General features: G+C 30.3%; 4 protein-coding genes and 1 long non-coding RNA gene across 7 annotated transcripts; 3 read left to right on the forward strand and 2 right to left on the reverse strand.

Moving 5' to 3' along the window:
* Positions 1-1759: 1759 nt before the first annotated feature.
* On the reverse strand, positions 1760-5146 carry LOC111028688 (receptor expression-enhancing protein 4-like). Its single transcript, XM_022307420.1, has 6 exons — positions 4871-5146; positions 4474-4546; positions 3855-3934; positions 3645-3765; positions 2257-2373; positions 1760-2196 (listed from the first exon to the last, which is right to left on the reverse strand). Exons 1-6 carry the CDS (start codon positions 4900-4902, stop codon positions 1909-1911), a joined length of 711 nt encoding a protein of 236 aa, XP_022163112.1. The 5' UTR covers positions 4903-5146; the 3' UTR covers positions 1760-1908.
* LOC111028686 (hippocampus abundant transcript 1 protein) lies at positions 4212-10940 on the forward strand. Of its 2 annotated transcripts, none has more exons than XM_022307418.1 (13): positions 4212-4230; positions 5598-5787; positions 5930-6025; positions 6109-6171; positions 6232-6359; positions 6443-6557; positions 6643-6855; positions 6920-7033; positions 7845-8026; positions 8634-8731; positions 8798-8997; positions 9107-9224; positions 10038-10940. In XM_022307418.1, exons 2-13 carry the CDS (start codon positions 5650-5652, stop codon positions 10088-10090), a joined length of 1518 nt encoding a protein of 505 aa, XP_022163110.1. In that variant the 5' UTR covers positions 4212-4230; positions 5598-5649; the 3' UTR covers positions 10091-10940. The 2 variants fall into 2 exon arrangements, with proteins under 2 accessions (XP_022163110.1, XP_022163109.1); XM_022307417.1 differs by lacking the exon at positions 4212-4230 and adding an exon at positions 5262-5380.
* A 662-nt stretch (positions 10941-11602) lies between these two features.
* On the forward strand, positions 11603-14942 carry LOC111028687 (UV excision repair protein RAD23 homolog B). The gene is made up of 7 exons (XM_022307419.1): positions 11603-11920; positions 13011-13089; positions 13175-13373; positions 13433-13583; positions 13656-13785; positions 14385-14698; positions 14757-14942. Exons 1-7 carry the CDS (start codon positions 11855-11857, stop codon positions 14865-14867), a joined length of 1050 nt encoding a protein of 349 aa, XP_022163111.1. The 5' UTR covers positions 11603-11854; the 3' UTR covers positions 14868-14942.
* A 4074-nt stretch (positions 14943-19016) lies between these two features.
* On the reverse strand, positions 19017-27278 carry LOC111028689 (zinc finger protein Xfin-like). Of its 2 annotated transcripts, none has more exons than XM_022307421.1 (5): positions 26417-27278; positions 23909-23968; positions 23452-23796; positions 23316-23387; positions 19017-23160 (listed from the first exon to the last, which is right to left on the reverse strand). In XM_022307421.1, exons 2-5 carry the CDS (start codon positions 23936-23938, stop codon positions 19681-19683), a joined length of 3927 nt encoding a protein of 1308 aa, XP_022163113.1. In that variant the 5' UTR covers positions 23939-23968; positions 26417-27278; the 3' UTR covers positions 19017-19680. The 2 variants fall into 2 exon arrangements, with proteins under 2 accessions (XP_022163113.1, XP_022163114.1); XM_022307422.1 differs by lacking the exon at positions 26417-27278 and adding an exon at positions 25477-26388.
* Positions 24376-25612, forward strand: LOC111028691. The gene is made up of 2 exons (XR_002603928.1): positions 24376-25369; positions 25473-25612. It is a non-coding gene; the product is annotated as an uncharacterized LOC111028691 (long non-coding RNA).
* Positions 27279-27324: the final 46 nt, after the last annotated feature.

Here is a 27324-nt window from a genome sequence, read left to right on the forward strand (position 1 = left end):
TACGATTCAATGACATATTTTTTTTTATAAAAATATAACTTTTTTCCCTGAGACTTTTTTTCCACCGAGACTTTTTTTCTTTGAGACTTTTTTTCCGGAGACTTTTTTTCCGGGACTTTTTTTCCGGGACTTTTTTTCCTCGAGACTTTTTTTCCTACCATCCAAGTAGCAGACTAAATAATTTAATTTTGCTGTTTATTGAGAGAGAAATAAGTGGAAAATTCATAGAAAATCCATCTGCTGTAATTGACTAGTTTGCATCAATGAAAAAGAAAATTGGAATTTTCAATCTAAAAATATTTTAATAAAGCCATATCATTTTTATGAATTTAATTTTATACTATTAGTTTTAACACATAAAATAAATCCATGTAATATGCCTAGGTATAATAAATGTATAACATAAGGCAGTATTCTGATACTTTTATATTTTATAAAAATATTCATTGGTAATCCTTACATCAAAATATCGGACCTACCAAGAAAAAGTGTCTAGCTACGCCACTGATTAACAAGCTAAATCGATTTTGGTTTTTGATGTAATTTTAAAAGAAAAAGTTTCACTGAATGTTCATACCCTTTTTTATACACCAAAAAATGATTAAAATGTTCAAAATATTTTGACTCGTGTTAAACTATTTATAAGTATATGAAATTTTCGATGATTATTGCTGCTTTTTTTTTAATAATGTCCATAAAATTTTTTCATTCGGTCTTGAAAACTTGAAAATGTAATACTAAGTTCTTCGTAAGTTTTAATTAGTGGAAATAAAAAAATATGAGTGTAAATTCACAATTTTTTTTATGAGCTTTTAAATTTTGAATTTTGATAAAATTTGCAAATATCACAGATATAAATTCACTTTAGCTAGCCAGCATTAATTTTTTTTTTTAACATACGTATTTCAACAAGTTAAGAACGATGGTGCAAATATAATATATACTTATGTTACTTTTACTTTCCATCGAGTCTGGCGACTCACAATTTCAAAACTAATGGTTTATTCAAAATTATTGTGAGAATTAAGACGTTGATTCTATTCTAAAATTGAAAAATTCGTTTTAGACTTGCGCGCAGCAATACAGAAGGTACAGCGTTTAAACATAAAATCGCAGACTAGAAGACTATAAATTCCAAAATAATTATTTCCACATATTTCTTATCACACCAACGTTTTTAACTAGTTGATATATATGTTTAAACGAAATTCATGCCGGGTAGCTAAAGTGAATTGGTTCAAATTCAAGAAAATTTGAAAAATTATTTTGAAATAGAAATTTTCATGAAATTTTCAACAAAATTATAAGCAAACAAAGCATAACAATTTTAATTATTTTATTGTAATCTAATAATATTCAGACTTAAACTCCCCTGTATACTATTATATTTTATATGGGTAGGTACATAATGGTCACTGACTTTTTCAAAACATTTGGATTAATTTGAAGTTAGGTACTTTATTGATTATTTATACCATAAACCATTCTACGGTTACTTACGATGTATAAAGATAATAGGCCAATTCACACTAATTTTGAAATTGAAATGCAAAATTGTTCAACTAAACGCAACATTTCTGTTATTCGTTTTTGTGATTGTATGGCTGATACAATAATATCTATAATATCTGGGTACGGTGCTTTTAAGCCAAAGAGTAATATGTAAAATTGATTAACGATCGGTGATTGTAATTGATACAAGATGTATTGTAATATTTATATTTACATATAAAATGTATAAAAAGATAAAACTTAATAGTATTGCATGTAAAAATATATGTTTAATGAAAAAAGAGATCAACTATTATAAAAAAGTATTATATAAAAATAACATTAAATTACACTTATAGAAAAAACTATGCACAAATTGTTTGTATCAGGTAAGTACAATTCATTTAAATTTGTTTTTCAAGGTGCTTTTTTTCTTCGGCGGGTGTTAGATGATGGAGGATCATATGTTATCCCATTGTCTTTTGTTTCTGAATTTCCATACATATCTGAAAAGGAATATTCAGGAGTTTCCTCTCTTTCTAAAGAAGTTAGAGATTCTGAAGAACTTGTCATCTTGAATGAAGTGTCATCTTCAGAATCATTAATGACTTCTTCCCAATTAATATATCCATCTGGCTCGCTATTCTCAATCAAAGTTGTATCTATACTCGTACTAATATTTTGTAACTGAACAGCTTGTAGCCCCTTGAGAAAAAAAATGTTTAAATTGCTTTCAACATACAAAATATTTATTGTTTAACTTACGTATAGTTGGAAACCTTTTATGGCCAGCTTCAAGAAAATGTTGGTGAATTGTTTGCCTGCTATCATCAATGTTTGTAACCCACCTTTCTTAAAATTGCTTATTTGAGCATCAATATTCTGTAATAAGACCAATAAGTAAGTAATACAGTAAATTTAGGAAGTTGTTTGTTATTTATAATTGTTTAAGCAACACATTTTTTATTTTTAAATATATTATTTTTAGTACTCATACGTAAAAGCTTAAGTCTTAACACTTAAACTGATAAAATGTTTAATATATAATCTTAATAATTACTTGTAATCATTAAAAAAAAAAATTATTTTTTTGTTTTTGATTCTGAAAGGGTTGAAAAATGTATTGGTTTTACAGATTTAGTCACAAGGTCATCACCTTTTCGAGTAGTGAAAATGTTGAGATTTTCAAATTGAATAACTCTTTGGTAGGAACATAAATTAGGGGATTCAAAGTAGAGAATATACAACAATTTTCTTGTTTCTAAAATTTGTAGGACAATTAAATATTTATGCAGAACCAGTTTTTGACAAAACCAATTTTATTATTTTGTAGGAATTCAAAAGTGAATAACCTATTAACATAAGACATTTTCACCAAATCTAAAAATTCAATTTTTACTTATTGTGTTTTTTCAATATGTTGGCTCTCTTTAACTAATAACCAATTGACATGTGAGGTTAGAATTTTTTTTACTTTAAATATAGATGAAAATATTTCCAAAATGTTTGAAAAATGTAATAATAAAGTAAAATCTTAAAAATATACAAGAACAATTATTTGTAACAGACGTTTTGGTTCAATTGAGGAAGAAATTATATATTTAAACAAATAATAACATTTTTGTAATTCAAAAATATAATTTGCGTGGACTTGAAACTTTTACGAATATTATTATATTTTATATAAACAAAGGCATTTTCAAAATATTTACATTCATTTTATGATATTATTTATCTACAAACCTATTTATTTACCCAATCTATGGCTAGCCAATTGACTCAAAAGTTAATAGCAATAATATATGATACATTAAATAATAATAATATGAATCCAATGTTTCTGGCAAAAATTAAATCAATAAACTGCTATACTAAATAGTAAAATAAATTACTTTAATAGCAATATCAAAAAACATATAAAATATAGTTAGCAACATACTAAACAGGCTAACAGACTAACAGGTAGTTTTCCCTTAGAATAGCTTAATGGAATGATTTACCATTGAACTCAAATTTAACACATGTTACAGACTAACTCAATAACAAGGTAGGTGTATAGCATAGTGGTTACCTACTTTCCCACATTCATTTTTTAACCTTAGAATATTAATTTTTTACGTTTTTTATGAGTATACAGTTATAATAATACAGACCTTTTCATGTCGTTTTATAAATGGATTTATAATATTTTTGTACACATAAGTCAGAGAGCTGTCGGAAGTTGGGTAAGTCATGTAAAGAAACAAAAGCTTCAACTCATTGTAAAACGGTAACCTGAAAGTTTTTATGTATTAACTAAAATACTATTCAAAATAAAATATATATTTTTAATTATTTAAATGAGACCTTTTTAAATAACTTACCAAGGACCAATAAATATGTCTGTTATGGTCTCTACTGAAGTGAACATCGAAAAGGTAATCCAATACATTAGCCATATACCCTGTACAAAAATGTAGTTATTATTTATATAGTTAGAATGGTAAAAAGTTTTTAAAAATAATACATAATACAAAATAAATATTTGTTCTAAATGATATCTTATCTGGTTTTTCTCATATCCACTTCAATATATTATTAAGTATGTTTCTTGTTATATACCATTTTTTTTTTTGGTTAATTGATTTAAATGATGAAATAAAACCAATAGTATATTTTAAATACACATTTTAGTGAATTAGTTTATTTTTTGTTGTTTGTTATACATCGGTCAGCAATTTTACATTGGGATTACAACAGGTAATATGTATGTATGAGAGAACGTTTGTAAAGTATGAGTTAATGGTTTTTTTTTACAGGAAATGTACATACAATCATTTTGTTTCCATTAATTAAAGTTATTCTAGATAAGCATATTAAAACTTATAATTAATTGAAACATATGTTACATAAACCCCACAAATATTAGATCAATAATAATGTTTATACAATATTACCACACTATATTAATAGTGTATTATTTATTAAAGTAATTAAACATACATAATTTGTTGATCGCTTGGTTTTGAGCACTTTGTATGACATATATCCTGGGTATAATATTCCAAATAGCATGCTGAAAAAATAAAGTTATGACAAATTATTAATTCAAATAGCTAGGTTTGAATGAATTCTAAATCTATACAATTAAATAAATTTATATTAATCCAACCATAATTGAGCAAAACGAAAAGTAATTAATATTAAAACGTTTAAATTATGAAAGTAGTAAAAAAATAATGTTATCACTTAGGTAAATATAAATCTTTCATAATAATAATAACTATAGATATTAAAAATGATTCAAAAAAATATTTGTAATTACATTGGTTGTGTCAAGGACTCGAGGGTATATTTAAATAAAAATAGAAATTCCAAAAAACACAGGTACAATACTCACATCAGTGGTCTACATAAAAAGTCCGGTAACATTTTAACAGGAAACACTATTGACACGTAATGACGAAGAAAAAAATAGTTGTATTATATTAATAAATCCACAATCTGATCACTTTGGTCCTTTTGTTGGAAAATATATATTATAATCGAACAACCGGTCAATCACAATCTGAAAACGCACAATATTACAATATAACATATTGTGCCTATGCCGAGTATTACAGAACAATAGTACCGATTTGTTGCAATGCAATTTGTAACGTTACGTTTTGAAACAAAAAGAAATCTAACGTTATCAACCGTAACCGTTCGTTGGTAATTGACCAATGACAGGACGTTCTGATTGTAATTAAATTTGATATATGTTATCAGCTGCTATCGATATTCGATAATGATAATATGGTATCTTGTTTATCCATCACAAGAAACATTAAATAATAATAATATCCAATAGTCAATACGACCAAATGCCATATAATGATTAACGATTAACGGTAGTATTCATAACTGTGTAAGTAAAATAAATGAATTTCCGAATTTTAAATTCTGATTTCCCTAGTATTTCCCTATGATACTGTTCATTGTTGATTGTTCTGACAATGATCATTAGTTAAAAGTCATTGGACAGTTCTTATTAATTATTATTGTTTTCATAGAAGTCGCGTAATTGACTTGTAATTATTGTGTAGTATCTATATTTATTATAATTTTACTATCAATTTCAATAGCTTAAATGACGTACGATTAACTGTCCATCGCCTGAATTAAATAATTACACAAATGGAACAGTATTTTCCAACTATTAATGAAGGAAAAAAGTATGAGATACGTTCCACGATGGGTTCAAAAATAAAAATGACCAAGAGTATGTCTGTAATCCGAAGCCACAGATCTATTCTGAGTGACGGAATACTAATGGTAAAATAAAATTTTTATTTATTGTTTTTACATGTATAGATTGCTAGTCTATTGTTATCCTCGTATAACCTTTATTCATGCTTATACAAATTGGAAAATTATGAAAATATTGTGATTAATGTTTTCTTTAATTTTTGCTTAGAAATCGGGAATAGGAAAACCATCAATTTACCATGCTTTGGTCATTATATTTTTAGAGTATTTTGCTTGGAGCTTACTCACTTTACCAGTAATATCAGTAAGTATAAATCAATTAGAATTAATTGTTTATACTTCATAGTTAGCTATTATGTACATTAAATAAATATATTTATTTTACAGAAATTAAATAATACATTCCAAGATCATGCTTTGCTCATGAATGGTATTATTTGGGGTATAAAGGTATGAATATCATTAATTATTCTTAATTATTTTATTATTTATTCAATTTTTTTTTTTTAGGGTATTCTATCGTTCCTAAGTGCCCCATTGATTGGTGCCTTATCTGATGTTTGGGGGCGAAAATTGTTTCTATTATTAACAGTATTTTTCACATGTATCCCAATACCTTTTATGTGTATTGATTCTGGGTAATTTTTAAAATTAAACTTTATAATGTCAAATTACACACAATTTTTACTTAGCTAATGAGATGTAAAATATTTATTTTTAGGTGGTTTTTTGCCTTGATAAGTATTTCCGGGTTATTTTCTGTAACATTTTCAGTTGTATTTGCTTATGTAGCAGATGTGAGTGATGAGAAAGAAAGGAGTTGCTATTATGGCTGGGTAAATATTTAAAACTTACTATAAATGCATTTAATAACATTATAGTTATTCTAAAAAATAAACTTCAACCATCATTTTTTTTTAGATAACTGGAACATTTGGAGCTAGTATGGTTTTTGGACCAGCCCTTGGTTCATATATTATGGAAACTTACAATACTAGTTTTGTTGTATTTTTAGCATCATTAATAGCACTTTTAAATGTATTTTTCATAATTGTCGCTGTTCCAGAAAGTCTACCACATAAACAACGAACATCTACTAATTGTATATCTTGGAAAAAAGCAGATCCATTTGTTGTAAGTACCTACCTAGAAAAAAAATTTATATAAATCTGTATTTTAATTTTAATTTTATTTTAAGGCTTTGAGAATGGTTGGCCGAGATCGAACTATATTGATATTATGCTTAACAGTGTTTTTGTCATATCTTCCTGAAGCAGGAGAATACTCTTCATTATTTGTATATTTGAGACTTGTAAGTATTAAAAATCAATATGAGTAATTGGAATTGTTTTAATAGTAATGTCTTGATTTTAAAATTTATATATTTTAGAATGTGTTAATTTTACAATGATATGTACCATTATTATTTTTTTGAGTTGAAAGCAGTTGTTTGTAGAGTAGTGAAATAGTAAAATTCTTCAATGCCTTGTTTTTGGAGTTAATAGATAAAATCCCCAAACTCCCCAACAAACTACATTCAATTGCCTGCTATAAACCACTCAGAATAAAAAAGGGAAAAATATAAATTTTTATGAAAAAAACAGATTTTGACAATACAAATATTTTAGGTTTTTTCAAAAATAATTAATCAGATTTTTCACTTAGTGTTACCTACTCTCACAGTTTTTATGCTTATACATAAATATATTACATTTTAGGAATAAACTACAACTTCTTCACCCATCAAATTTTTCTTTCATTTTTATGGTTGCAAAGTATTTAAAATAATTACTAGATGTTTTATTGGATATTGATATTAAGAATTATGTAAATACAAAAACATTTTTTGCACTATCATATGTAAACATAACAATTTTTTAGCTTTAGTTTTTGACTAACATAAATTGACGAAGGATGTATCATACATTTTAAAACTCATGTTTACTAAAAACAAATAATATAATCTGTATTAATTCTGATTAGAAAAATTTGATACTTAAAGTTTAAAATTGTAATAAACAATAATACGGTTCCAAATAACTCACTACCTATAATTATGTTCAATTAGATTAGTATAAATGTATTATCTGACAAATATTTTGACTTGATAATTCAAATTTTAGGTTATGGGATTTAGTATGTTCAAAGTGTCATTACTAATTGCATTACTAGGACTGCTTTCAGCAGTTATTCAATCTGTTCTTGGTATGATAATGAAAATGATGGGAGCTAAATACACAATAATGATTGGTTTGGTATTTGAAATCATGCAACTTATGTGGTTTGGATTTGGTTCAGAGACTTGGTATGTTATATATATTTTTTTAATTATTAATTAAATATTTAAATTCTCTTATTCTTTAAATGAGCTTAAAAAAAACAATTAAATGTTAAAATTGATAGTTTATTACAGGTACTAATTAAAGGTCCTTTTCACAAATTGGTCAAATTTTTTGAGGAGACTAAATTCCTGTATAATATTAACTAAAAGACTATAATGACAATAGTATTGATACTCATATATTTTAAACAACAACATACAAGAAATAAATAAACTGTAAATTAAAACTTACTTTTATTGTAAATTTACTGTTATACTGTACAGTAATCAATACTGTATTTGGGTGTTTATTAGTAAGTCCCACCATGTCTGGTACCTCCAGCTCATGTGAGGGGCATGCAACTGTTTCATTTTAATCATACTGTAATGGTTTAACATTATTATAATTTGAAAATATTTATTAAATTGTAATGGTTTAACATTATTATAATTTGAAAATATTTATTAAATTCATTATTTTAATTATTTACCCGTATTTTAAGAAGGTATACGTTTTCTCATTGTCTCTTATGATGCTTCACCACTGTTTATTGTTTAAGAGACATAATCACATATATATTTATTTTAATAGGGTCATGTGGTCTGCCTGTTTTTTGGCTGCCATTTCAAGTATTACATATCCTGCTATTAGTTCGTTTGTTTCCATTCATTCAGATGCAGATAAGCAAGGTTTAGCAATTTTTTTTACATTTGGAAGTTCAAATTAAAACTAATGGAATTTTATTTTTTATTTAGGTGTGGTTCAAGGAGTGGTGACCGGAGTAAGAGGCCTTTGTGGTGGATTAGGACCCGCAATGTTTGGATTCATTTTTTATTTGTTTGATGTTAATTTGAATGAAGGAATGCAAATAGCACATACAACTCAACATTCACTTAATAGTTCAGTTATAATTAAACATTTAAAGTACAATATAAATAACAATCCATCTTCTTCGGTAATATTTGTCAGTTAAATATGTAAAATAATTATTGATATTTTTACTTCTTTAAATATTCTCTTTATATTAACTTATTAATTGTTTTTATTATCTTTTGTAATTTTAGATGATTCCAGGACCACCATTTGTCTTTGGTTCACTTCTAGTTATGTGTGCATTATTGGTCTCTGTTTTTATTCCAGAAAATGTTCCCGCTGGCTCTGATCAACGTCATAAACAAATTGGTAAATATAATTACCTGAACTTTTTATGGGATGATTTAATATTCGATTAAATAAATAATAACTATTATATACAGAGTATGGGTAACATTTTTATTCATCTGTAAATATACTACTTTAAAATTCTTAATTATCTAAAAAAGAAAATGTAAATAAAAATGATACACATTTTAGTTACAAGTTAAAGATGAGGGCTGTTGAGTAGAGTAATCAGAAGGAAAAAAGTATTATAAAGATATAATAATATTTTAGTGTTTGCGTTTATACTGCAATAGTTCTTAACTTTTATCTTTATTTTCAAGGAATTACATTAATATTCAATATTTAGTGGTAATTTGAGTATCTTTTTATTTTGCTAAAAACAACTTTATAACAACATTTTCCATTGAAGGAACATTGTTATTTCAATATAATCATCAGTACATAGATACTTTCAACACTGAAAAAATGAAAATAGATCATTAATAAAAAGAAACAATTATGATGATGAATAACATACTCGAGGAACACAAAACTAAGTCATTATCCTGAAATTACTTTTTTTTTGATCAATCTCTAGAATTTAATATCAGATACACATAAGAATTGTCCAGTGTTTGGGAAAACTACTTGTCTCGATAAAAACATATAATGTATTGAATAAGTTATAAATATCTACATGGTTTTTAAAATTATGCAGAAATACCATGTTTTATTATTATTATGAATTAAAAAGTTATTTTTTATTTTTTGTTTATTATGAATTAAAAAGTTATTTTTTATTTTTTGTTTATTCCAAAAAACCGTTAATACATTGTATATCTAATTATGTTACAGGTTCTTCAACTCAGTATCAAATTGGTCGAATAAATGTTCAATCTTATCTTTAATTGGTTGTCTAGTCACATATTATATTTAATGTTTAGAGATGGTTTCTTAAAAAAGAAAATAGTAACTACCTTTTGTGATTTGTGTTAAAGCTTATATATTTAAAATGTATTCGGTCACATTGAGTTAAACTTTACAATGAAGAAAATAGTTACTATACAATATTATTTAAATAATTCCTATGGAAGCTTGATGTAATTTATATGCTAATTTATTATTTAACATAGTATTATACATTATACACAAGTTGTTTAAAGCTTGTGCATCCACTATTAATTATAAATAGATAATCAATTTACAAAAAGTAAAATCATAATGTTTAATCTACAAATGTTTTTCTCAGCTAAATAAGCAAACCTGCATTATTAATTGGATTAATTTAATATGTATGTTGTGTTTTGTGTATACTTTAAACATTTAAACATTGAATATTTAAAATTATTAACTGTCCAATGTTTAACTGAATAATGGAATACTGTGCAACATGTGCATTCAAAAAAATCTATTTGGATGTATAAAATAAGAATTAAGTATTTATTGTTTACATTCATTGTATTGTAAATTATCCTTCATAATTACTTGGTCTCATTATTCTCATTTTGTTATCTAAGTTAATGTATGTGTTAAATTTTTATTTTACTTTTAACTTATTTATACTCCTGATCTCGGTTAAATTAGTTAAAATTTAAAAAAACGATATTAATTTATTATGCACCCAAATTACACCATCCCTAGATAAAAAGTTAGTTGCATATTATTATTGCGTTGGTTAAAATTTCGCTATTTTCTCAATACGAAAATTGTAATATTGTAATAATATTTAAATGCTAAATAAAAACTATTTAATTGGCATGTTGTTTATGTTTCTTCGCGATATGCTCATAATATTAATTACTATCGTCAGTAGACTAATTACGATCATTAATGATTCAGGAATTATCAGTGCCTGGCATCAGTTCAGTGGAAAACCAACATCGAAATGAATTGCAGTTTTTAAAGTTCATGACCCCCGAAGACGACTGTCGAAAGTTTAAGCGGTTTATGCGTGGGTCATGGAGAGTAAAACGACCGAAATTATCCGTACATTTGCGCGTTAACAGCGGCAGATGATTGTAATGCGCACGCGCGTACTAAAATAATGGCCATGTTATATTTTTTCCGTCCATTCGAAAAAGCCATAGTCACGATGAGACATCAAGACCGGCCGTAGGTGCGACCACTACACTCGGGCGTGGATTGTGACGTCACGTAGTATCAATTCAAATGTGGATATTCCGTATCGGAACTGCCAATATTACGAACCCCTCAAAACGTTTTTTGCTTCCAGCCGAGATTTCGCCGTAAAATTTTGTTTCATTTCCAAAGCACTCGAATCCAGAAAATTCGCGGCGATCGATTTTTATTGATCAATCCGGACCACGAATAAAACCAATTTCTAAATTTATACTTTTCCATGATGCGTCGTGATAAATAGTTTAGGTTATGTTCCCTACGTCCATACCTACAACCCGTCGACCATAATTGTCTACCTTTAGGCTTCAAATTTCAATCACATCGCACTGGTTCACGGCGATGAAAAACAGTTTTCGGTGATAATTTTTCGTGTTATATTTTTTCTAACAAGATAAACAGAATTAACTTTGTTGATGATTTATGTTGTTACATATTCTATAGGTCTTACTAGTTTCTAACTCTCAAACAGTACATTTTACGAATCTATTGACTTCTTACACCGCTTGTTGGCTTTGTATTCGGAAGCATCAACAATGCTTATCACGTTCAAAAATTTGCAACAGCAAACATTCAAACTGGAAATCGATTCAGACCAAACGGTAATATATTTTATTTTCAAACGTAGTAGGTATCCATTCGTACAGATTTAAACGAAGTATTATTTCTAATCAATATATTTAATGTTTTAAGTGTACTCATAACATTACTCTTATGTTATAAAGCAGTTTAGGTACCTAAATCTAATCTTGAATGATCCTTTTTTTCATTTCGTCATTTACATTTATTATATTTCAATACGCTTTAAAATAAATACAACAAATATTTTGTGTAATTTCTTTCGTTTAATTATGTTAGTTGTAGGATTGATTAAAATGCTTGTAGGCTACACTTGGTTGACTACAAAGTAATTATATTTTTTGTTAAAACTAAACATTATTATTAATCTGTTTCAATTAACTGTATAAACCTCATTAATGTTTTATATTATACTTATGCATTGTGTATACAGACACAAGGTGTACCTATTTAAGTAAATGCAATTTTAAACTTGGAATGTAATATATTTTTTTTATATTACATATATCTTAAAAATGTAGACTTAAATGTACTCTTTTTCTTTTAACACCTTCAACGTCAACATTAATTTCACAAGTTCTGGCCAGTGACCGATGTTATTTGACCTCGGGCACCCTTTGCCACTTGTAAAGTTAGAAGAATTTACGTAATAGTCAATACCATAATGAATGGCCAGTCAAAATTTCGATTGTGGTTTTTTATAGCTACCCAATAAAGGCTTAATACAAAATGGGTTACTGTATATCAACAAAGCAGTGACACTGCGCCCATTTACTCTTGTCAACTATGTGTTCACATAGGTGTTCAATGTATTAAAAATAAGAAAAATGTATTCTGTGCAAACCCTATAAAACTAGAATCTTATAATAAAAATTAAAATGCAGTAAGCAATCATTATGTACCCAGAATCTTTGATTTTGTTGAATTGATCTATTAATTACTATCAACTGTTCATAAACAGGTTTCAATAATTTTTTTATGTTATAAAATCAATGATTTTATCCACTTATGTAATAAATTGTAATCCATGTTTTATAATAATAATACATTAATATAAAATTAATAATGAAAAAAAAAATACATTAACTAATTTAATAAGTTCGTAATTTGTAGGTAAGACAGTTAAAGGAAAAACTGCAAGCTGAAAAAGGATCTGAATATTTGGCAGAAAACCAAAAATTGATATATGCTGGTTGGTTTTGCTTAATTTTTACATAATTTTGATAACTATTAAAGTACATCATATCTTATTATTATTATTTTTAATAAATAAACAGGAAAAATACTTAGTGATGATACTAAAATCAGTGATTGTAATATTGACTCAAAAAAATTTGTGGTGGTTATGGTTTCAAAAGCAGCTGGTGCTGTTAGTGCTACTAGTGCCACTAGTACTGTTAGTGCTGCTAGTGCCTCAAGTGTTAGTGCTACTAAATCAACACCATCAGTTTCAACACCTCAGAAACCAGCAGAAAAGTAAAATTTTTCTCATACATCAATTATAAATAAATTTTTAATTAATATATTTCATACAGATCTCCTGTAACGGTTGAACAACCTAGAGTTGAAGAGCAATCAACATCGCCAGCGATAGAAACTTCTGCTTCTGAACCAGAATCTGCATCTAGTGATGAATTTGAAAGAATGGTTCAAAATGTTATGGATATGGGATATGAAAGATCACAGGTTGGAAAATATTCTCTTTTATTCATATTGTAATATTATGAAACCATTTTTTATTTGTATTTAAAATTTAAGGTCGAGAGTGCTCTTAGAGCTAGTTTTAACAATCCAGACAGAGCAGTTGAATATTTACTAACCGGAATACCTGATGAACTTCAAGCTGATCCAGCTATTAATCAATCTATGAGTAGTCTACTTAGTGAAGGTAATCCTCAAAATATAGTTTTATTTAAATTGTAAGGTATACATGTTATTGTTTAAACTATAAATCATCCCTCCCGGCTCCCACCTATCATCAATAATTATGGTGCTTGGAGCTTTTATTCTCAGGTGGGGACCTATTTTCGCCCAGTTCTATCAGATCAAGTCCATCATTTTAATTGATGTCCTTTGAATTTTGCTGTCAGTTTTTGATTATAAAGATCAGCCATGGCCAAAAAATGTAGGATTACTTATTAATTTTAAAATTGTTTGAATTCAGTGAGTTTTCATTGATGGCAGGTATTTGCCATTTATTTCAAGCACCTGATTTTTATATTGTTTCCATATTTTAATAGTTTTACAATCATATTAAGTCCAATATTTTAAACTCTTGGTTGTCATATTTAAGGACATACAATTTTTAAGTCTAATGAGTTATAAATTATAACTTGTATTATTTTGTTAGAAATGTGTTTTTTGGAACTGTAATTTTTCATTTCAAATGATTTCTCACATCATCTGTATTATGTTTTTAATTTATATTTTATTACATTAATCTTCTGTATGTATTTATATAACTGTGTTATTCTTTATTGTTTTTAGATACAGGTAGTTCAACTGGTAGTAGCCAAGTTCCTGCAACTGATCCTCTTGCTTTTTTGCGCAACCAACCAACATTTCAACAAATGCGTTCAGTTGTTCAGCAAAATCCCGAATTATTAAACTCTGTACTACAACAAATCGGACAAACCAACCCAGCACTGTTACAAATGATATCTAATAATCAAGAAGCATTTGTGCGCATGTTAAATGAACCAAATGAAGGTACCGCTGCAGCACCAGCAGCTGCTGGTAGAGGACCAGTTGGAGGATTTGAAGTGCCTGTATCTACACAAGACAAAGAAGCCATAGATAGAGTGAGTATTTCAACATATTATCATCTATCAGACAATAATTTATTTTTTATTTTTTCAGTTGAAAGCGTTAGGTTTTCCAGAACACCAAGTTGTGCAGGCATATTTTGCATGCGAAAAGAATGAAAATATGGCTGCAAATTTATTATTGACACAAGAACCTGATGATTAAAATACCATGACTTCAAGACTGAAAGGATTTTGCTGAATAAGTACATATTAAAACAAAATTGCTGTGTATTTAACATATTTATCTGAGAAATAGTAATTATTTGTTTTGGAAAATTTGCTTCAAAAAAAAAAAAATATATATATATATATTTATAATATCTTAGAGCTAGAGCAATCCTTAAAGTTATTTCTTTTATTTTGGTTAATTTTATTGTGTTATTCTTTCTGATGGAAATAAAATCAATTTCTTAAAACATAATGTTTTTTTATTAAATGTAAATAATTTTTTTCTATACAATATTTTTCCCATATTAGTTTTCAAACTTTTAAAAACAAATAAATTTAACATATATTTAATATCTTAATGTGACTTTCATATTTAATTATTTTAATAGACTTCTTTTTTTTACCTCCAAACCTAATATCACAGTACAAATCTTTGGTAGTAAATTCTTCGCATTTGATGAAGTATAATATTTATGTACATCATATTTAACCCAAATATAATTTTTTTTAATTACAAATACTTCGGCTAATATTTGCTTTTGTAATCATAAATTGATAGACAATAAGGATGTCAGAAATATTCAACATTGTATAGTCTCCAATATTACGAAAGAGTTTTGATGCCAAAAGAATGTCTATGATTGGCAAGATATGACATCATTTTTAACTATAGATTTTTAGGTTAGTATAATACATGTTACAACCAATTGCTTGATTTGTGTCAAATGTCAATAATTTCTTTAAATCAATTATATTATACACATTTTACCTATTCGTAGAATCATTTTTTAATAATAAAATAATCAGACCTTGTTTAGTTTTTTAAGTGTGCTTATTATAAAACCTTCTTATTAGTATTTACTAACTTTTATCATTAGCTGTTGAAAGAATTTTACATCCGGAAAAGTTCATCACAACTGAATCACAAACAAATTACGATGAGATGTAATTTTCTAAATTATCTTTATTATAAAACAATATTACCACAAGTACTTAAGAATGATAATGAATGTTAATTTTATATATCAACATAAGCTGAAATTATAATCCTATAACTTAAAAACGTTAAAATGATTTGAAATTTCCCATTATTGATAATTAAATAATCCATCAATTATAATATGTAAATGGTATCAACAGTGCTTTAATTAAGGTTATAACTTATATTACTAACTATATTCAAATAACTTTATTATCGTAGCATGTGGATAGTTGAAATAAAATTCTTATACTTTCAAGTTTTAGGTATGTATTAAAATTTTGAAAAAAAAATTGTATGCTGATGATGCTGTGGTATTTCACGGATATATTTAAAAAAATATATTTATTCTGATGCATTAGACATTTTAAGAAATCTTAAAATAGAACAAATGATAAAAGAAGTATGACCAACAACTAATATTCAAATTAAATACATTAATAATTTTATCAATTTGCTTATGGACATAACTTACAAAATAAATGAAAATTATTAAGGCTAAGCACAGCCACCACCCATCACATCAAAAAAAAAACCTTATAAATTAAATTTAGTCCTTGATATAACATAAATACATATTAGGTATTGTTATTACTTATTATATACCTACATTTCAAAATTATTTTCATTACGTTTATCGCGTATTTGCATGTATTACAAATTAGAATGTGATCATTATTACTATATTCAATTTGTTTTATTTAGGTTTACGTTTGATTAGTAAAACTCATTTGTCTATTCATTATTATTAACTACGGATGAGGGGGATTTTTTTTCGACTAATACCATAGACACTGTGATGGTTGTAACTTGTAACCGTGACAAAACAGTTTCACGAGCATATCGCCGGAATTGGGATCCTGGAACATTTATTTTCTATTTTGTGGAAAATAACAAAGCTGGTCAATTAACGTCATTGACGTCGGGGTACACTTCAAACCACCCATCGTAATACTTTTGTTATACTGCAGGTGTAGGTCCGTCTAGTCCGACGACAGAAAGAGCAGACGCGCACTTATCGATTTTACCTCGATTCTCTACATGTTTTCGTGGGACGTGCGATGGTTGGACACTAAAAAATGTCGACGGGCCAGCCCACTCAACTAACATCGACATCTAAAATGTTTAGAAAGAAAACAAGCACTAAGCAAGTCAACTGTCAAGTACCTACAAAGAACGTTGGTATTTGGTGCAACTATAAAAATTAAAATGTTTACAATAGGTGTACGATTAGAGATCTGTATTTATGCCGCACCGTCAACAATAGTTTATTTTAAACATAATATTATTTAGGTAGCTCGTAAGTCATAAGTTCATTCACTATTCATTATTATTTATTTCTATACAATTCATCATTGTTGCATAATGCATCTCCGCTTCTCGCTGCTAACTTTTGCTATTTAAATCTGATATTTTTACGTAAATTCATTACGTATCGTAATTTTTATTACAACGTTTTAAACCATAAAATAAAACCTCGTAGCTTAATACATGTCGATATAAAAGGTTTCGAGAGTACATTGAATAGGTCACTGGATGTGTTCAATTTTATTCAATGGTATATCGCATTGTATACATTTAAATCATTTATTTAATACTGTGGGAAGGAGACGGGAGGTTGGCGCGTCAGCAAATTTCTATGGACAGGTTATCCAGCTGTTCATCTCACATTAGATATTAAATTTTCTTAATTCTGCAGGTTTGACTAATTTTATCGCAAGCAGAGGCTCTAAAATCGCTTTTTGTTAGGAGCCCCGGCTGAATAAATAATACAAATGTACGCCTAACAGACTCGTGACTATGTTCCCCTTAAGTTTACCTTAAACAGCTTTTTGGTAATCAGAAAAAAAGAGCCAGGAAAAAAAAAATAAAAAATGTACGAATTATCATAAAAAAAATTATTTTATTATTTCTATTTATAATTAATCACCGGCAACACTGCAAACCTGTAAAGATTATAAAATGTCTAATTGTCACATAAATGCTTCATTAACCGTTCTCATTTGTAGGTATACGAAATATTCTTAAGTCATTAAACATTCAAATATAATAAATTAATTTACACAAAATTAATCCAATGATAATATCATATTATAATTATCACTAGCAAACGTTTTGATTTTTTTTTAAATACCCCTGTTCGTGTATTTGTATGCAGTTAAAAACAACATTTTTCAAAAGAAATTATATTAAATATACTTTTTTTGCTTGATGCTGTTTTTATGTTCATAATCAATCAATGTATCTTCAATTTTTAAATTGTCCTCTTTTTCCGGGATTACAATTTTGTACGCCCCATTAAATTGATACATCGTAATGTTATATTACTCAGGGCTGCCCCAGTTGGGGAATATCACTCGGCACTCGCCCTTCAACAAAGTAAGTAGTCCATCATTACTTTCAAGAATCGTCCCTGTTCACAGCTATGAATTAGGATAAGTTACAACTCACAAGATGGAAAGATGTATTAGTGGTTAACAGATGTCAGTATAAAAGGTGATAAAAAATAAAGCTAGATACACATTTTTCATTCGCATTTACAAAGTCGAGCAGCCTAATATTATTTACTCGATTTACATTTAATTAGGCATTTTGATAATGCAGAAGTATAACTTACTAATAAAAATATCGTTTTATTTCATATATTTATTAAATAAAATTGTTGTTGTTTGTTATTAAATGTAGACCGCGTAGACGTGTGGACGTTGGTACTTTCATTTTTTAAATAATACAATTTATAACAAGTACATAAAGACTTTCATCGTGTAAGTACAAAAGCAGGTACCATTACAAACCACAACGTAAGTATTGATAATATTGTTGGAAGAAGCATAAATATTCCCAACTTCTAATAACATATTTCAGTTGGATAGCTATTGGGAGCTCGGCTAGAAAGTTGTGATTGTGTCGACGATAAGGAATTATCTGACATCCAAATGCTTATACGTCATGCTCCTCATCGTTCATAAATTTATATACTCGCACCCAAATTATCAAATTTAAAACATAAGGAGAACAATTCCAATGACATCTGCAGTCGGCGGATCATTTCGTCAATTTCTACTACAACAATGTGTTCATAAACAGTGTGACGTTTCACAGATAAACCCACCTCGGACACAAAAATATTTAAACTTAGGGCAATAATAAATCACGAGACAAAAATATTTGTTTTATGTTTATATTGTATAATTGATTAGATACGTCTAAAATGTTTGATCCAAGTAAAATACAAGTAGAAAAAAACCCTTACGACAATTATTGACTACACACAGATTATATAAAATTACGCATAATTTGGTTGAAAAATAAGTTTGCTTAATAAATAATTTCTACAATGATATACATTCTTACTCAAAAAAATTCGTACACTTAACATAATATTTGGGTATTGTTTATACAATGTCAATGAAGTCGAAAGAATATTTACAAATAGCGTAACAGGTATTAAAGTGCCTTTTTAACAGTAAATAACAAAAATATAGTACAATGATTATTTATTTGGTGTTAAAAATAAATTATATATATATATATTAATATAAAAATGTAATACACAGAACAAAACCCATGCCTATTATAAGTATAAAAATTATATACAATATGTATTGTTGATACCAAGAATTAGGTAGGTATGTAATTGTTTTGGCAGCCTTCGGCAGCATAGGTACCAGTCTTTATAGAATATTATGCATTCATTAAAATATATCGACTTCCAAATGGTTTGGTCACTAAAAGTTCTTTGTATAAATTAAATAAATAGAAAAACAACAGGTGTTACACAACAACTCCTCAAACAAAAAGCTCAACAACTTAATTATAGGAACCTAAATTAGACTTCATCATCATCGTCCTCTTCCTCTTCTTGTTCTTCATCCTCATCATCATCCTGATCATCCACACCATTTTCCTCTACATCTTCTTCTTCATCATCATCTGCTTCAACCTGCTCCTTATCTTCCTCGGCATCAACATCATCATTTTGTTCATCGTCGTCATCGTCTTCTTCTTCTTCAGCATTCTGTTCCACATCTTCATCATCTTCTACATCATCATTTTGTTCATTATCATCATCATCTCCATCATCGTCGATTTGTTCGACATCTTCCTCCTCTTCCTCCTCATCTTCATCATCATCTCCTTTATTTTCTGTTTCTACATCTCCGCCATCTTCTACCTCTTCTTCTTCTTCTTCCTCCTCTTCAATTTGGTCGTCCAGCATGTCCTCATCCATTTCTTGACATAAATCTTTGCCCTTGCATAATTTACTACCAGGTCCATGGCTTAAAATATGTTTCTCTCCATATGACTTTGAGTTAAACACCAGTTCACACTCATCACAATGGAATTTCGGGAACACAGGTGGTGCAGTCGAATGTATAATACGATGTTTTTGGAGTTTTGAAAATGCATTGTGATTGCGACCACAAACGTCACAAGCAAATAATGACAAAACGGTGGCATTCGGATGGTGATTATCTAAATGTAAAGCTAGCTCATCATAATTCTTAGTTATTTTACAACAAATACCACAAACGAATGCAGCTTCTGTACGATGAGCTCTAATTAAATGTTGCCAAAAATGTTTTAAACTTATCCATTCTTTTTTGCATATACCACACACGGTTTTATTACTTTTTGGCACAGCTGGCTGTTGTTCCTTGCGCTCAGTTTCTTCTTCCATATAACTGTCTTCAATAATTGAATGCTCTTCTCGTTTGTGATCATATAGATCCGTTTCAAACCTAAAGCTTTTGTAGCAAACTGTACAAGAATGTAATTTTCTCAGTCTCTTTGTGTTTATATCTGAAGTAACATCGTCTATATCTCGTTTCAAACTCTCCTGTTGCTCTTCATTGAAACCGAGCTCAGCAAGTTCTTTAGGAAGACCATATAGCTTGGGAGTTTTTGGTTTTGGTTCTATTGGCTTTTTCACAGGGGTAGCTACTTTGGGGAACTCTTCTTTTGCTGGATGATTTTCAATGTGATCTTTAAGTTTATCCATGTCGCTGAATACTTTCCAACAGATTTTGCAAGGTTTTAAATTTTTTCCATGAATTTTATCTATGTGTTCTCCAACTTTACTTCCAAGAGTAAACATTTTCCCACAAATCTGGCAAATATTTGACTTGGAAAATGTCTGAGGGTGCGCTTCATGTAAATGTTTTGATAAACCATCATTGTCAACACATACTTCCATACACACTCCACATAAATACTGAGTGTTTCCTTTGTGTCGCTGCCTCAAGTGTTTTCTATAGGTTTTCTTATTTGAGTGCATATCTCCACAAAATTCACAAACATATGAAAATACTTTACGAACATGATCACGTTTATGTTTCTGGCAATCGACTTTAGTTCTCATAACTTTATCACAACCTTCAACATCACAACACAACTCTGGATCATTTCCATGTTTTTCTCTGATATGATCCATTAATAACATTTTACTGTCAAAGTGTTCACCTGTTTTATCCTCAGAACATATCTCACAGTACTGAACTAAGTGGCTATGCTTTAAATGTCTATTTAAGTATGTCTGATATTCAAATGTTTTACCACATTTTGTACAAGGATAATGACCTTTTTCTTTGGGTATTGGCATTGCATCTCTTTTACCTTTGCAGTATTTAAGATGTTTCTTCAGTAAACTTCTAATCCTAAACACTTTATCACATCTTATACATTGGTGAATAGCATTTAACTCTGCACATATGCTATTATTTGACTTGTCTATAAGTTGATCCACAGGATCAGAATGATATTTTATCATATGTCTTTTGAGGTGAACTTTAGATGCAGATGTGCGTGCACATAAGCTACACGTAACATCTGGATGACCTTTGTGTTGTCTGCTAACATGCTTCCATAAATGATTATTGCCACTATAGTATTTTGAACAGAGATCGCATACATGCAGTTGATGGTCATTCTTTCTGTGTTCAGATATTTCTTCAACAGTTTTAAATTCAGTATCAGGACACAATGTACACTTAAGATTCACTTCAGTTAATTGATCTGTAACAAAGTGAGATACCTGATCTTCAACATTGTGAATTGATCTATGCCTCATCATTTTTGACCATTTGGTGTAAGTGCGACCACATATATCGCAATAAATAGCATTTTCTTTGGATACTAAAGGCTCGTGTTTTTCTTTAATATGTTCTCTAAGATTTGGTACATCTACATGAACTTTTAAACATATACCACATAATAAAGGCATACATTCGGCGTGCACAGCCATTATGTGTTTATAAAAATCATTTCGATTAGGCCATAACCGCCCACATACTTCACAGGTATTTGGAAGTTCACCTTGGGTTTCATGGTGAGATTGATGTTCAATTTGTAAAGATGGTGACACAAATAATTTTCTACAATCTGGTTTTGGGCATATAAGTGTTTCATTAGTGCCGTGCTCTTTAAGCACATGCCACCATTTTTCAGTACGAGAACCACATGAATCACCACATAATTCACAACGATTTACAAAACTACTTTGAGAAGAATTACCAGTGGTTGTTACGGCTGTGGTAGTAATCATATCATCACAACCAGTCATTAAATGAACAGAAGACATGTGTCGTAAAAGTTTTTCTTCACTTGGAAATACTTTATGACATACTTGACAGCTAATTGTGTAATGTTCGTTATTTGATGATTTAGTCGGATGAAAATTATTATTGATTATTATTAACTTATCAGGATCGATAATTTGGCCATCATTATCATATACTGTGTGGATGACCACGTGTCTCATCATTTTTTTCTTGGTATCGTGTTGCCGTGCACATACCTGACATCTATACCTACGTTGCACGGAATCAGCAGTATCACAATTTTTGGGATGTTGGATATTTACATGTTCCATTAGAGATTTACTATCACTGCAGATTTTCATACACACTCCACATGTAACTGCAGCTTCCTGTTTGTGACCTCTGACCATATGTAACCAAAGACTAGCTTTGTCTTGAAATTCTCTAGTACATACTTCACAAAAAAACACAGTTTCAGCTTCCATCATACTTTCAGCAAGTTCTTCATCTTCCCCCAAATGCCCATTTAATTTATGTAAATCTGAAGGTTCAATACCATGTACTTCAGATATATGTTGACTTAGATCAATTTTATTACTAAAATTTCGTTCACATAACAAACAGGATTGACGAAGGTTTTCTTGTTTAATCTGAGAAAGCAGAAAATGATCACTTGGTCCTGGTGGTTCAATTTCATTTTCTCGAGCTACTTTTCTTGGATTAGCATTTTTACGACGACTACCGGAATCTGATTGTGATAAACTCCCTCCCTATAAATAGATTTATAACATAATAAATTATTAAATAAAATCAAATAATAAAAATCAGGCCCAAAACAAACTGTTAAACTTTTAGTTTATAAATTGTTCAGTTTCAAATTTTGAGTCCTGATAAAATATATCATCTTTTAGTTTTATCACATTACCGATTTAAAATTGGACCTTGGTTTATCCCTTGGAATATTATTGATAATACAGTTACCAGCATGAACTCCAATCTATAATTAATAATGTTCAAATTTTAAACCCAGAAAAAAATTTTCACACAATTTAACCAGGTACCTCTAAAAAATCCATTGGGTTTGGAGAATCTTCCCGTATACTATTATTGTTAGTATGGCTATTTATTATGGCACGTTGCTGCATCATTTTTTGATGCATTGCCTGTTGTTGTTTTTGATACTCTGTACGACTATCATTAGCAAAATATTGCATTTTGTTTAGTGGCGGGGGCCCTCTTTGAACTAGTTGTTTTTGACTCAGACGCTGAGCTTTTAAGAATTGTTGTAGTTGCATAGATGCGGCAGGTTGTTTGGAAGGCCATATTGCTGGTTTTAAAGGAGGGGGTTCGCTTTTAATTTTCCTTGGTTTGGGAGGAGGATTTGGAGAAACAGCAAAAATTGATACCTAAAAACACACATTAAGTTTAAGTCAGGACATATTTTTAAACAAAAACAAATTGACTCTAACAAAAAAGCAATATTTTTTAGGCATAAATAGGGATAGGTTTTATACTTACTTCTGGCTGTATGTGATGTAGTCGTGACATTTTAATATTTTGTGTAGACCAATTAAATTCCTAGAACAAATAAAAATTGTATATTAATTCATTATTAAATAAATACAAACACAAAATGAACATTTTACCGTATTTAAAATAGAATTATTAAGAAATTAATACTCTCAACAGTCTCAATAAACACGTTTACTGGTTCAATATAGAAAATAAAACACAATAAGGTTTTTTCTGATGTGAAAATAGTATATTGGTTATGATCAGGGCTCGTAAGTTCATGCACTAAAAAATGTATAAATAAGCATGCATTCATGCCCTCAAAATTAGCAAAATATGCATTAAAATATGCACTAAAAAGTTTGAAAATTTGCATTTATAAGCCCTAACATTTTTAAATTATGCACTAAAAATATGCATTATGTAAAACAACCATGGGCAAATTTTAAAATAATAAGAATATATCCATTAATTTAAAAGTGTTTTATTAATTTTAATTTGTATACATTTATTAACCAAAATTAGTAAAATAAAAAAAAAATGAATACTTGTGAAGTTCATAATATGGATAGCTAGGATACTATAGGTAGTCACAGGATAATAAAAATAATTAAAAATACTCTCATTTTGTAAACGGAAAAGTAAATAAAAAACAAGAAACTTTTCAAATATTTGTCTAAAAAATTTTTTTATGAAATAATATGCGCTATCAACTCTAAAAAATCGACTATATGCCAAATATGCCCTAACACCCAAAACATGCAAAAACATGCACTATTAAACTTTATATTATTATTACTACTGTTATGAAACGGATTTGTATCTCAGTTAGCATGTTTTTCGGTGTAGCAGAAAAAACATGCGGATGCATGAACTTACGAGCCCTGGTTATGATATTCTAAGTATTATACAGTCAGTTATAAGTAAAATTAAATTATTTAAAATCTAAAAAGTTACAATTTAATTTTGTTTTTTAGTTTACTATTTTATATGGACTCTTGTATTTATATTTTATTATGTAATTATTTTTTTTATAAATAACCAATATACATTGGTTTGTTCAAATCTGAATTTTTAAAAATCATAAATTTGTCAATACTTATTTCGGGACATTCATAGATGAATTCCTTTTTTCACACATAAATACTATTGCAAAACTAGTCGCGAAATAATAATAAAAATTCATCGTAGTATCGCCGTAAAATACTAAATGATAATGAAATCGGTATATATACGTATTTTAATAATATTATAATAACAATCGTTTTTGAAGAATCGTGATAACAATAATAATAATAGGTAGGTGGCGGCGGCGGCGGCAACAGCAGCTGCTGCAGCTGTATATCATTACACATAAATTTACTATGAAATCTTACACACGCGCGCGGTGCTATAAATGTTCGGAATACGATTATTTCCCTCTAAAACACGATGGCGTGATGATAAAAATGAAAAATTCAAATTTTGGTAAGCCTAGATGTTATCTTATCAATAATAATTGATAACAAAACATGAATGAATTAATAAATAATAATACCTATATAATTAATTTTAATAGTATTGTTAATAGATACCGGAAGGCACGATTAAAGTGTGTACCGACTACCGAGTGACAAACGGCGATTTCGAGAAGCAAAAATTTCACGACCACCTCGACGAGTTTTTTACCGACGCCCGAGTAATATTCGCAAAGTAACTGGCCCAGTCGTCCGCGACACCGTTGACGACGAAGGCACCGCAGTCGTCGTCGTCGTAGTCGCAGACGGCCCACACACTCGTTTCCCTGGAACAATTCCACCGTGTCCGGAGACCAGAAGGAGGTGCAGCCGGCCGTCTGCTGTTCGTTCCGCACACACGCACACGCGACAACGCCACTCCCGGCCGGAGTGAAAAATATATATATGTAATATGTAAAAATCCTGAAGCGTATCATCAACCGCTCACCGTTAGCGGCGGCAGGTGTATTGCGTTAAAGTATTTTCACGCGCATAACGAATTAGCTGCAGCAGGTCGTCGGGAGCGAGAGGGCGAGCGGGCGGGCAGGCGGTCAGGCAGCGACAGCACCGCATGATATAGAGAACGAGAACCGAAATCCAGTTGCCGCCTCCGGTCGTGTCCCCCGTGGCCCCTTGGACGAACAATTCCCTACCGCACTGCCACTGCCGCCCAACACTCCACCGCCCGCCGTCCACCTCGTTTCGCCAAACGACTGCTACATCGCACTCCTAGGCGGTCGCCAACTACGTCGTCGTTCTACATTCTACGCGCGCGCCACATCCGTAACACCGATGATGTAGTATTTAGGTCACCTTCACGAGCGCGGATAGGAGTAAAAAAAAATCCCGAGCGCCACGTCCGGTCCCTTACGTCGGCTGTCCCGATGGCCCGGGTTCCCGAAAAATATTGGGTCGCGGACCGAGTGCGGAGTCCGCGAAAAGGTCTGGGGTACACCCGAGACGAGAACACGATCGTAGAAAAAAAAATTAGCTTCCAAATAATTGCAAAATACGTTACCTTTGCGCGACGAGGCAGCTATCCGTTCCGGGCGAAGTCTGATTATGTGTCCAAAGTCACTGCCGAGTGACGACGACGACTAGTAATGCGGTGCCATTCACGGTTACGTGCGCGGGCGGGAAGGTAGTGGCGGTGGTGGTGGTGGCGGCGGCGGCGGTTGCGGTGGCGGTGTGTCGTCACTGTCGTGCGGCGGGGCCCCTTACATAACTGGCCCACGTCCAAAGTCGGCCATTTGCAAGAGCGTGGATATCCGGCGGCGGTGGCCACCCGGGCGTGGACGGGGATGACTGTGGACCAGGCCCGTCGTGCGGACGACGGGTGGACTGACAAGCAGCTGCAGTCGCAGGAGCACCCTCGAACTTGGATATCCGGCGCGGACGACGGGCGATGGGCACGGCGAGGCGTCGGGTTCAGACCGAAAGACGGGACATCGGTCCGGCGTCGTGGACACGGATGCGCGGATCACCGGAGCACGGCGCCCAAACAAGATCGTGAAGTCGCGAAACCGAATGACATATTATTACTAACTGCTTAAACCTTATTTTTCCCGTCGACCGTCTGTACTCTGTAAACCAATGTAAACGGAACCACGATTCCACGATACGGTCGGCAGGATAGACGAGGGGAGAGAACCATTGGAGCTCGTACCAACCGAACCCCGCGCCGACGGATGTGTCCCCGACCTGTGGTCGCGCACCACTGGACCGGTCGCAGTGTGGCCAACGTTTCCAACGCCGCAGCAGCAGCCCCGTTTGATCAAGCGATTGCCGACAAATATCAAAATCAAACAGACGTCGTTCACTTGTGGCTGGTGTACTTGTGTGTCTTAAGCACGGATGTAGATACTAGTATCATACCGTGGCTTAAAATAAATAAAAAATTATAATGTCAATTGATAATTAATGATC

The sequence above is a fragment of the Myzus persicae genome, unplaced genomic scaffold (genome assembly GCF_001856785.1).
Source record: "Myzus persicae strain clone G006 unplaced genomic scaffold, MPER_G0061.0, whole genome shotgun sequence".
Lineage (NCBI taxonomy): Eukaryota > Metazoa > Arthropoda > Insecta > Hemiptera > Aphididae > Myzus > Myzus persicae.

What these genes read in the sequence shown, in the direction of transcription:
- LOC111028688 (XM_022307420.1), bottom strand. Translation starts at nt 4,902, where the DNA reads ATGTTACCGGACTTTTTATGTAGACCACTGAT. An exon ending in TTTTTATGTAGACCACTGAT is followed by an intron (nt 4,547 to 4,870) that starts GTGAGTATTGTA and finishes TTATTTTTTCAG; the next exon opens with CATGCTATTTGGAATATTAT. An exon ending in TTATAAAACGACATGAAAAG is followed by an intron (nt 2,374 to 3,644) that starts GTCTGTATTATT and finishes GTCTTATTACAG; the next exon opens with AATATTGATGCTCAAATAAG.
- LOC111028686 (XM_022307418.1), top strand. Translation starts at nt 5,650, where the DNA reads ATGGAACAGTATTTTCCAACTATTAATGAAGGAAAAAAGTATGAGATA. An exon ending in TCACTTTACCAGTAATATCA is followed by an intron (nt 6,026 to 6,108) that starts GTAAGTATAAAT and finishes TTTATTTTACAG; the next exon opens with AAATTAAATAATACATTCCA. An exon ending in TTCAGATGCAGATAAGCAAG is followed by an intron (nt 8,732 to 8,797) that starts GTTTAGCAATTT and finishes TTTTTTATTTAG; the next exon opens with GTGTGGTTCAAGGAGTGGTG.
- LOC111028687 (XM_022307419.1), top strand. Translation starts at nt 11,855, where the DNA reads ATGCTTATCACGTTCAAAAATTTGCAACAGCAAACATTCAAACTGGAA. An exon ending in TGGGATATGAAAGATCACAG is followed by an intron (nt 13,584 to 13,655) that starts GTTGGAAAATAT and finishes TTAAAATTTAAG; the next exon opens with GTCGAGAGTGCTCTTAGAGC. An exon ending in ACAAAGAAGCCATAGATAGA is followed by an intron (nt 14,699 to 14,756) that starts GTGAGTATTTCA and finishes TTATTTTTTCAG; the next exon opens with TTGAAAGCGTTAGGTTTTCC.
- LOC111028689 (XM_022307421.1), bottom strand. Translation starts at nt 23,938, where the DNA reads ATGTCACGACTACATCACATACAGCCAGAA. An exon ending in ACCCAATGGATTTTTTAGAG is followed by an intron (nt 23,388 to 23,451) that starts GTACCTGGTTAA and finishes TATTAATTATAG; the next exon opens with ATTGGAGTTCATGCTGGTAA. An exon ending in CAAGGTCCAATTTTAAATCG is followed by an intron (nt 23,161 to 23,315) that starts GTAATGTGATAA and finishes ATCTATTTATAG; the next exon opens with GGAGGGAGTTTATCACAATC.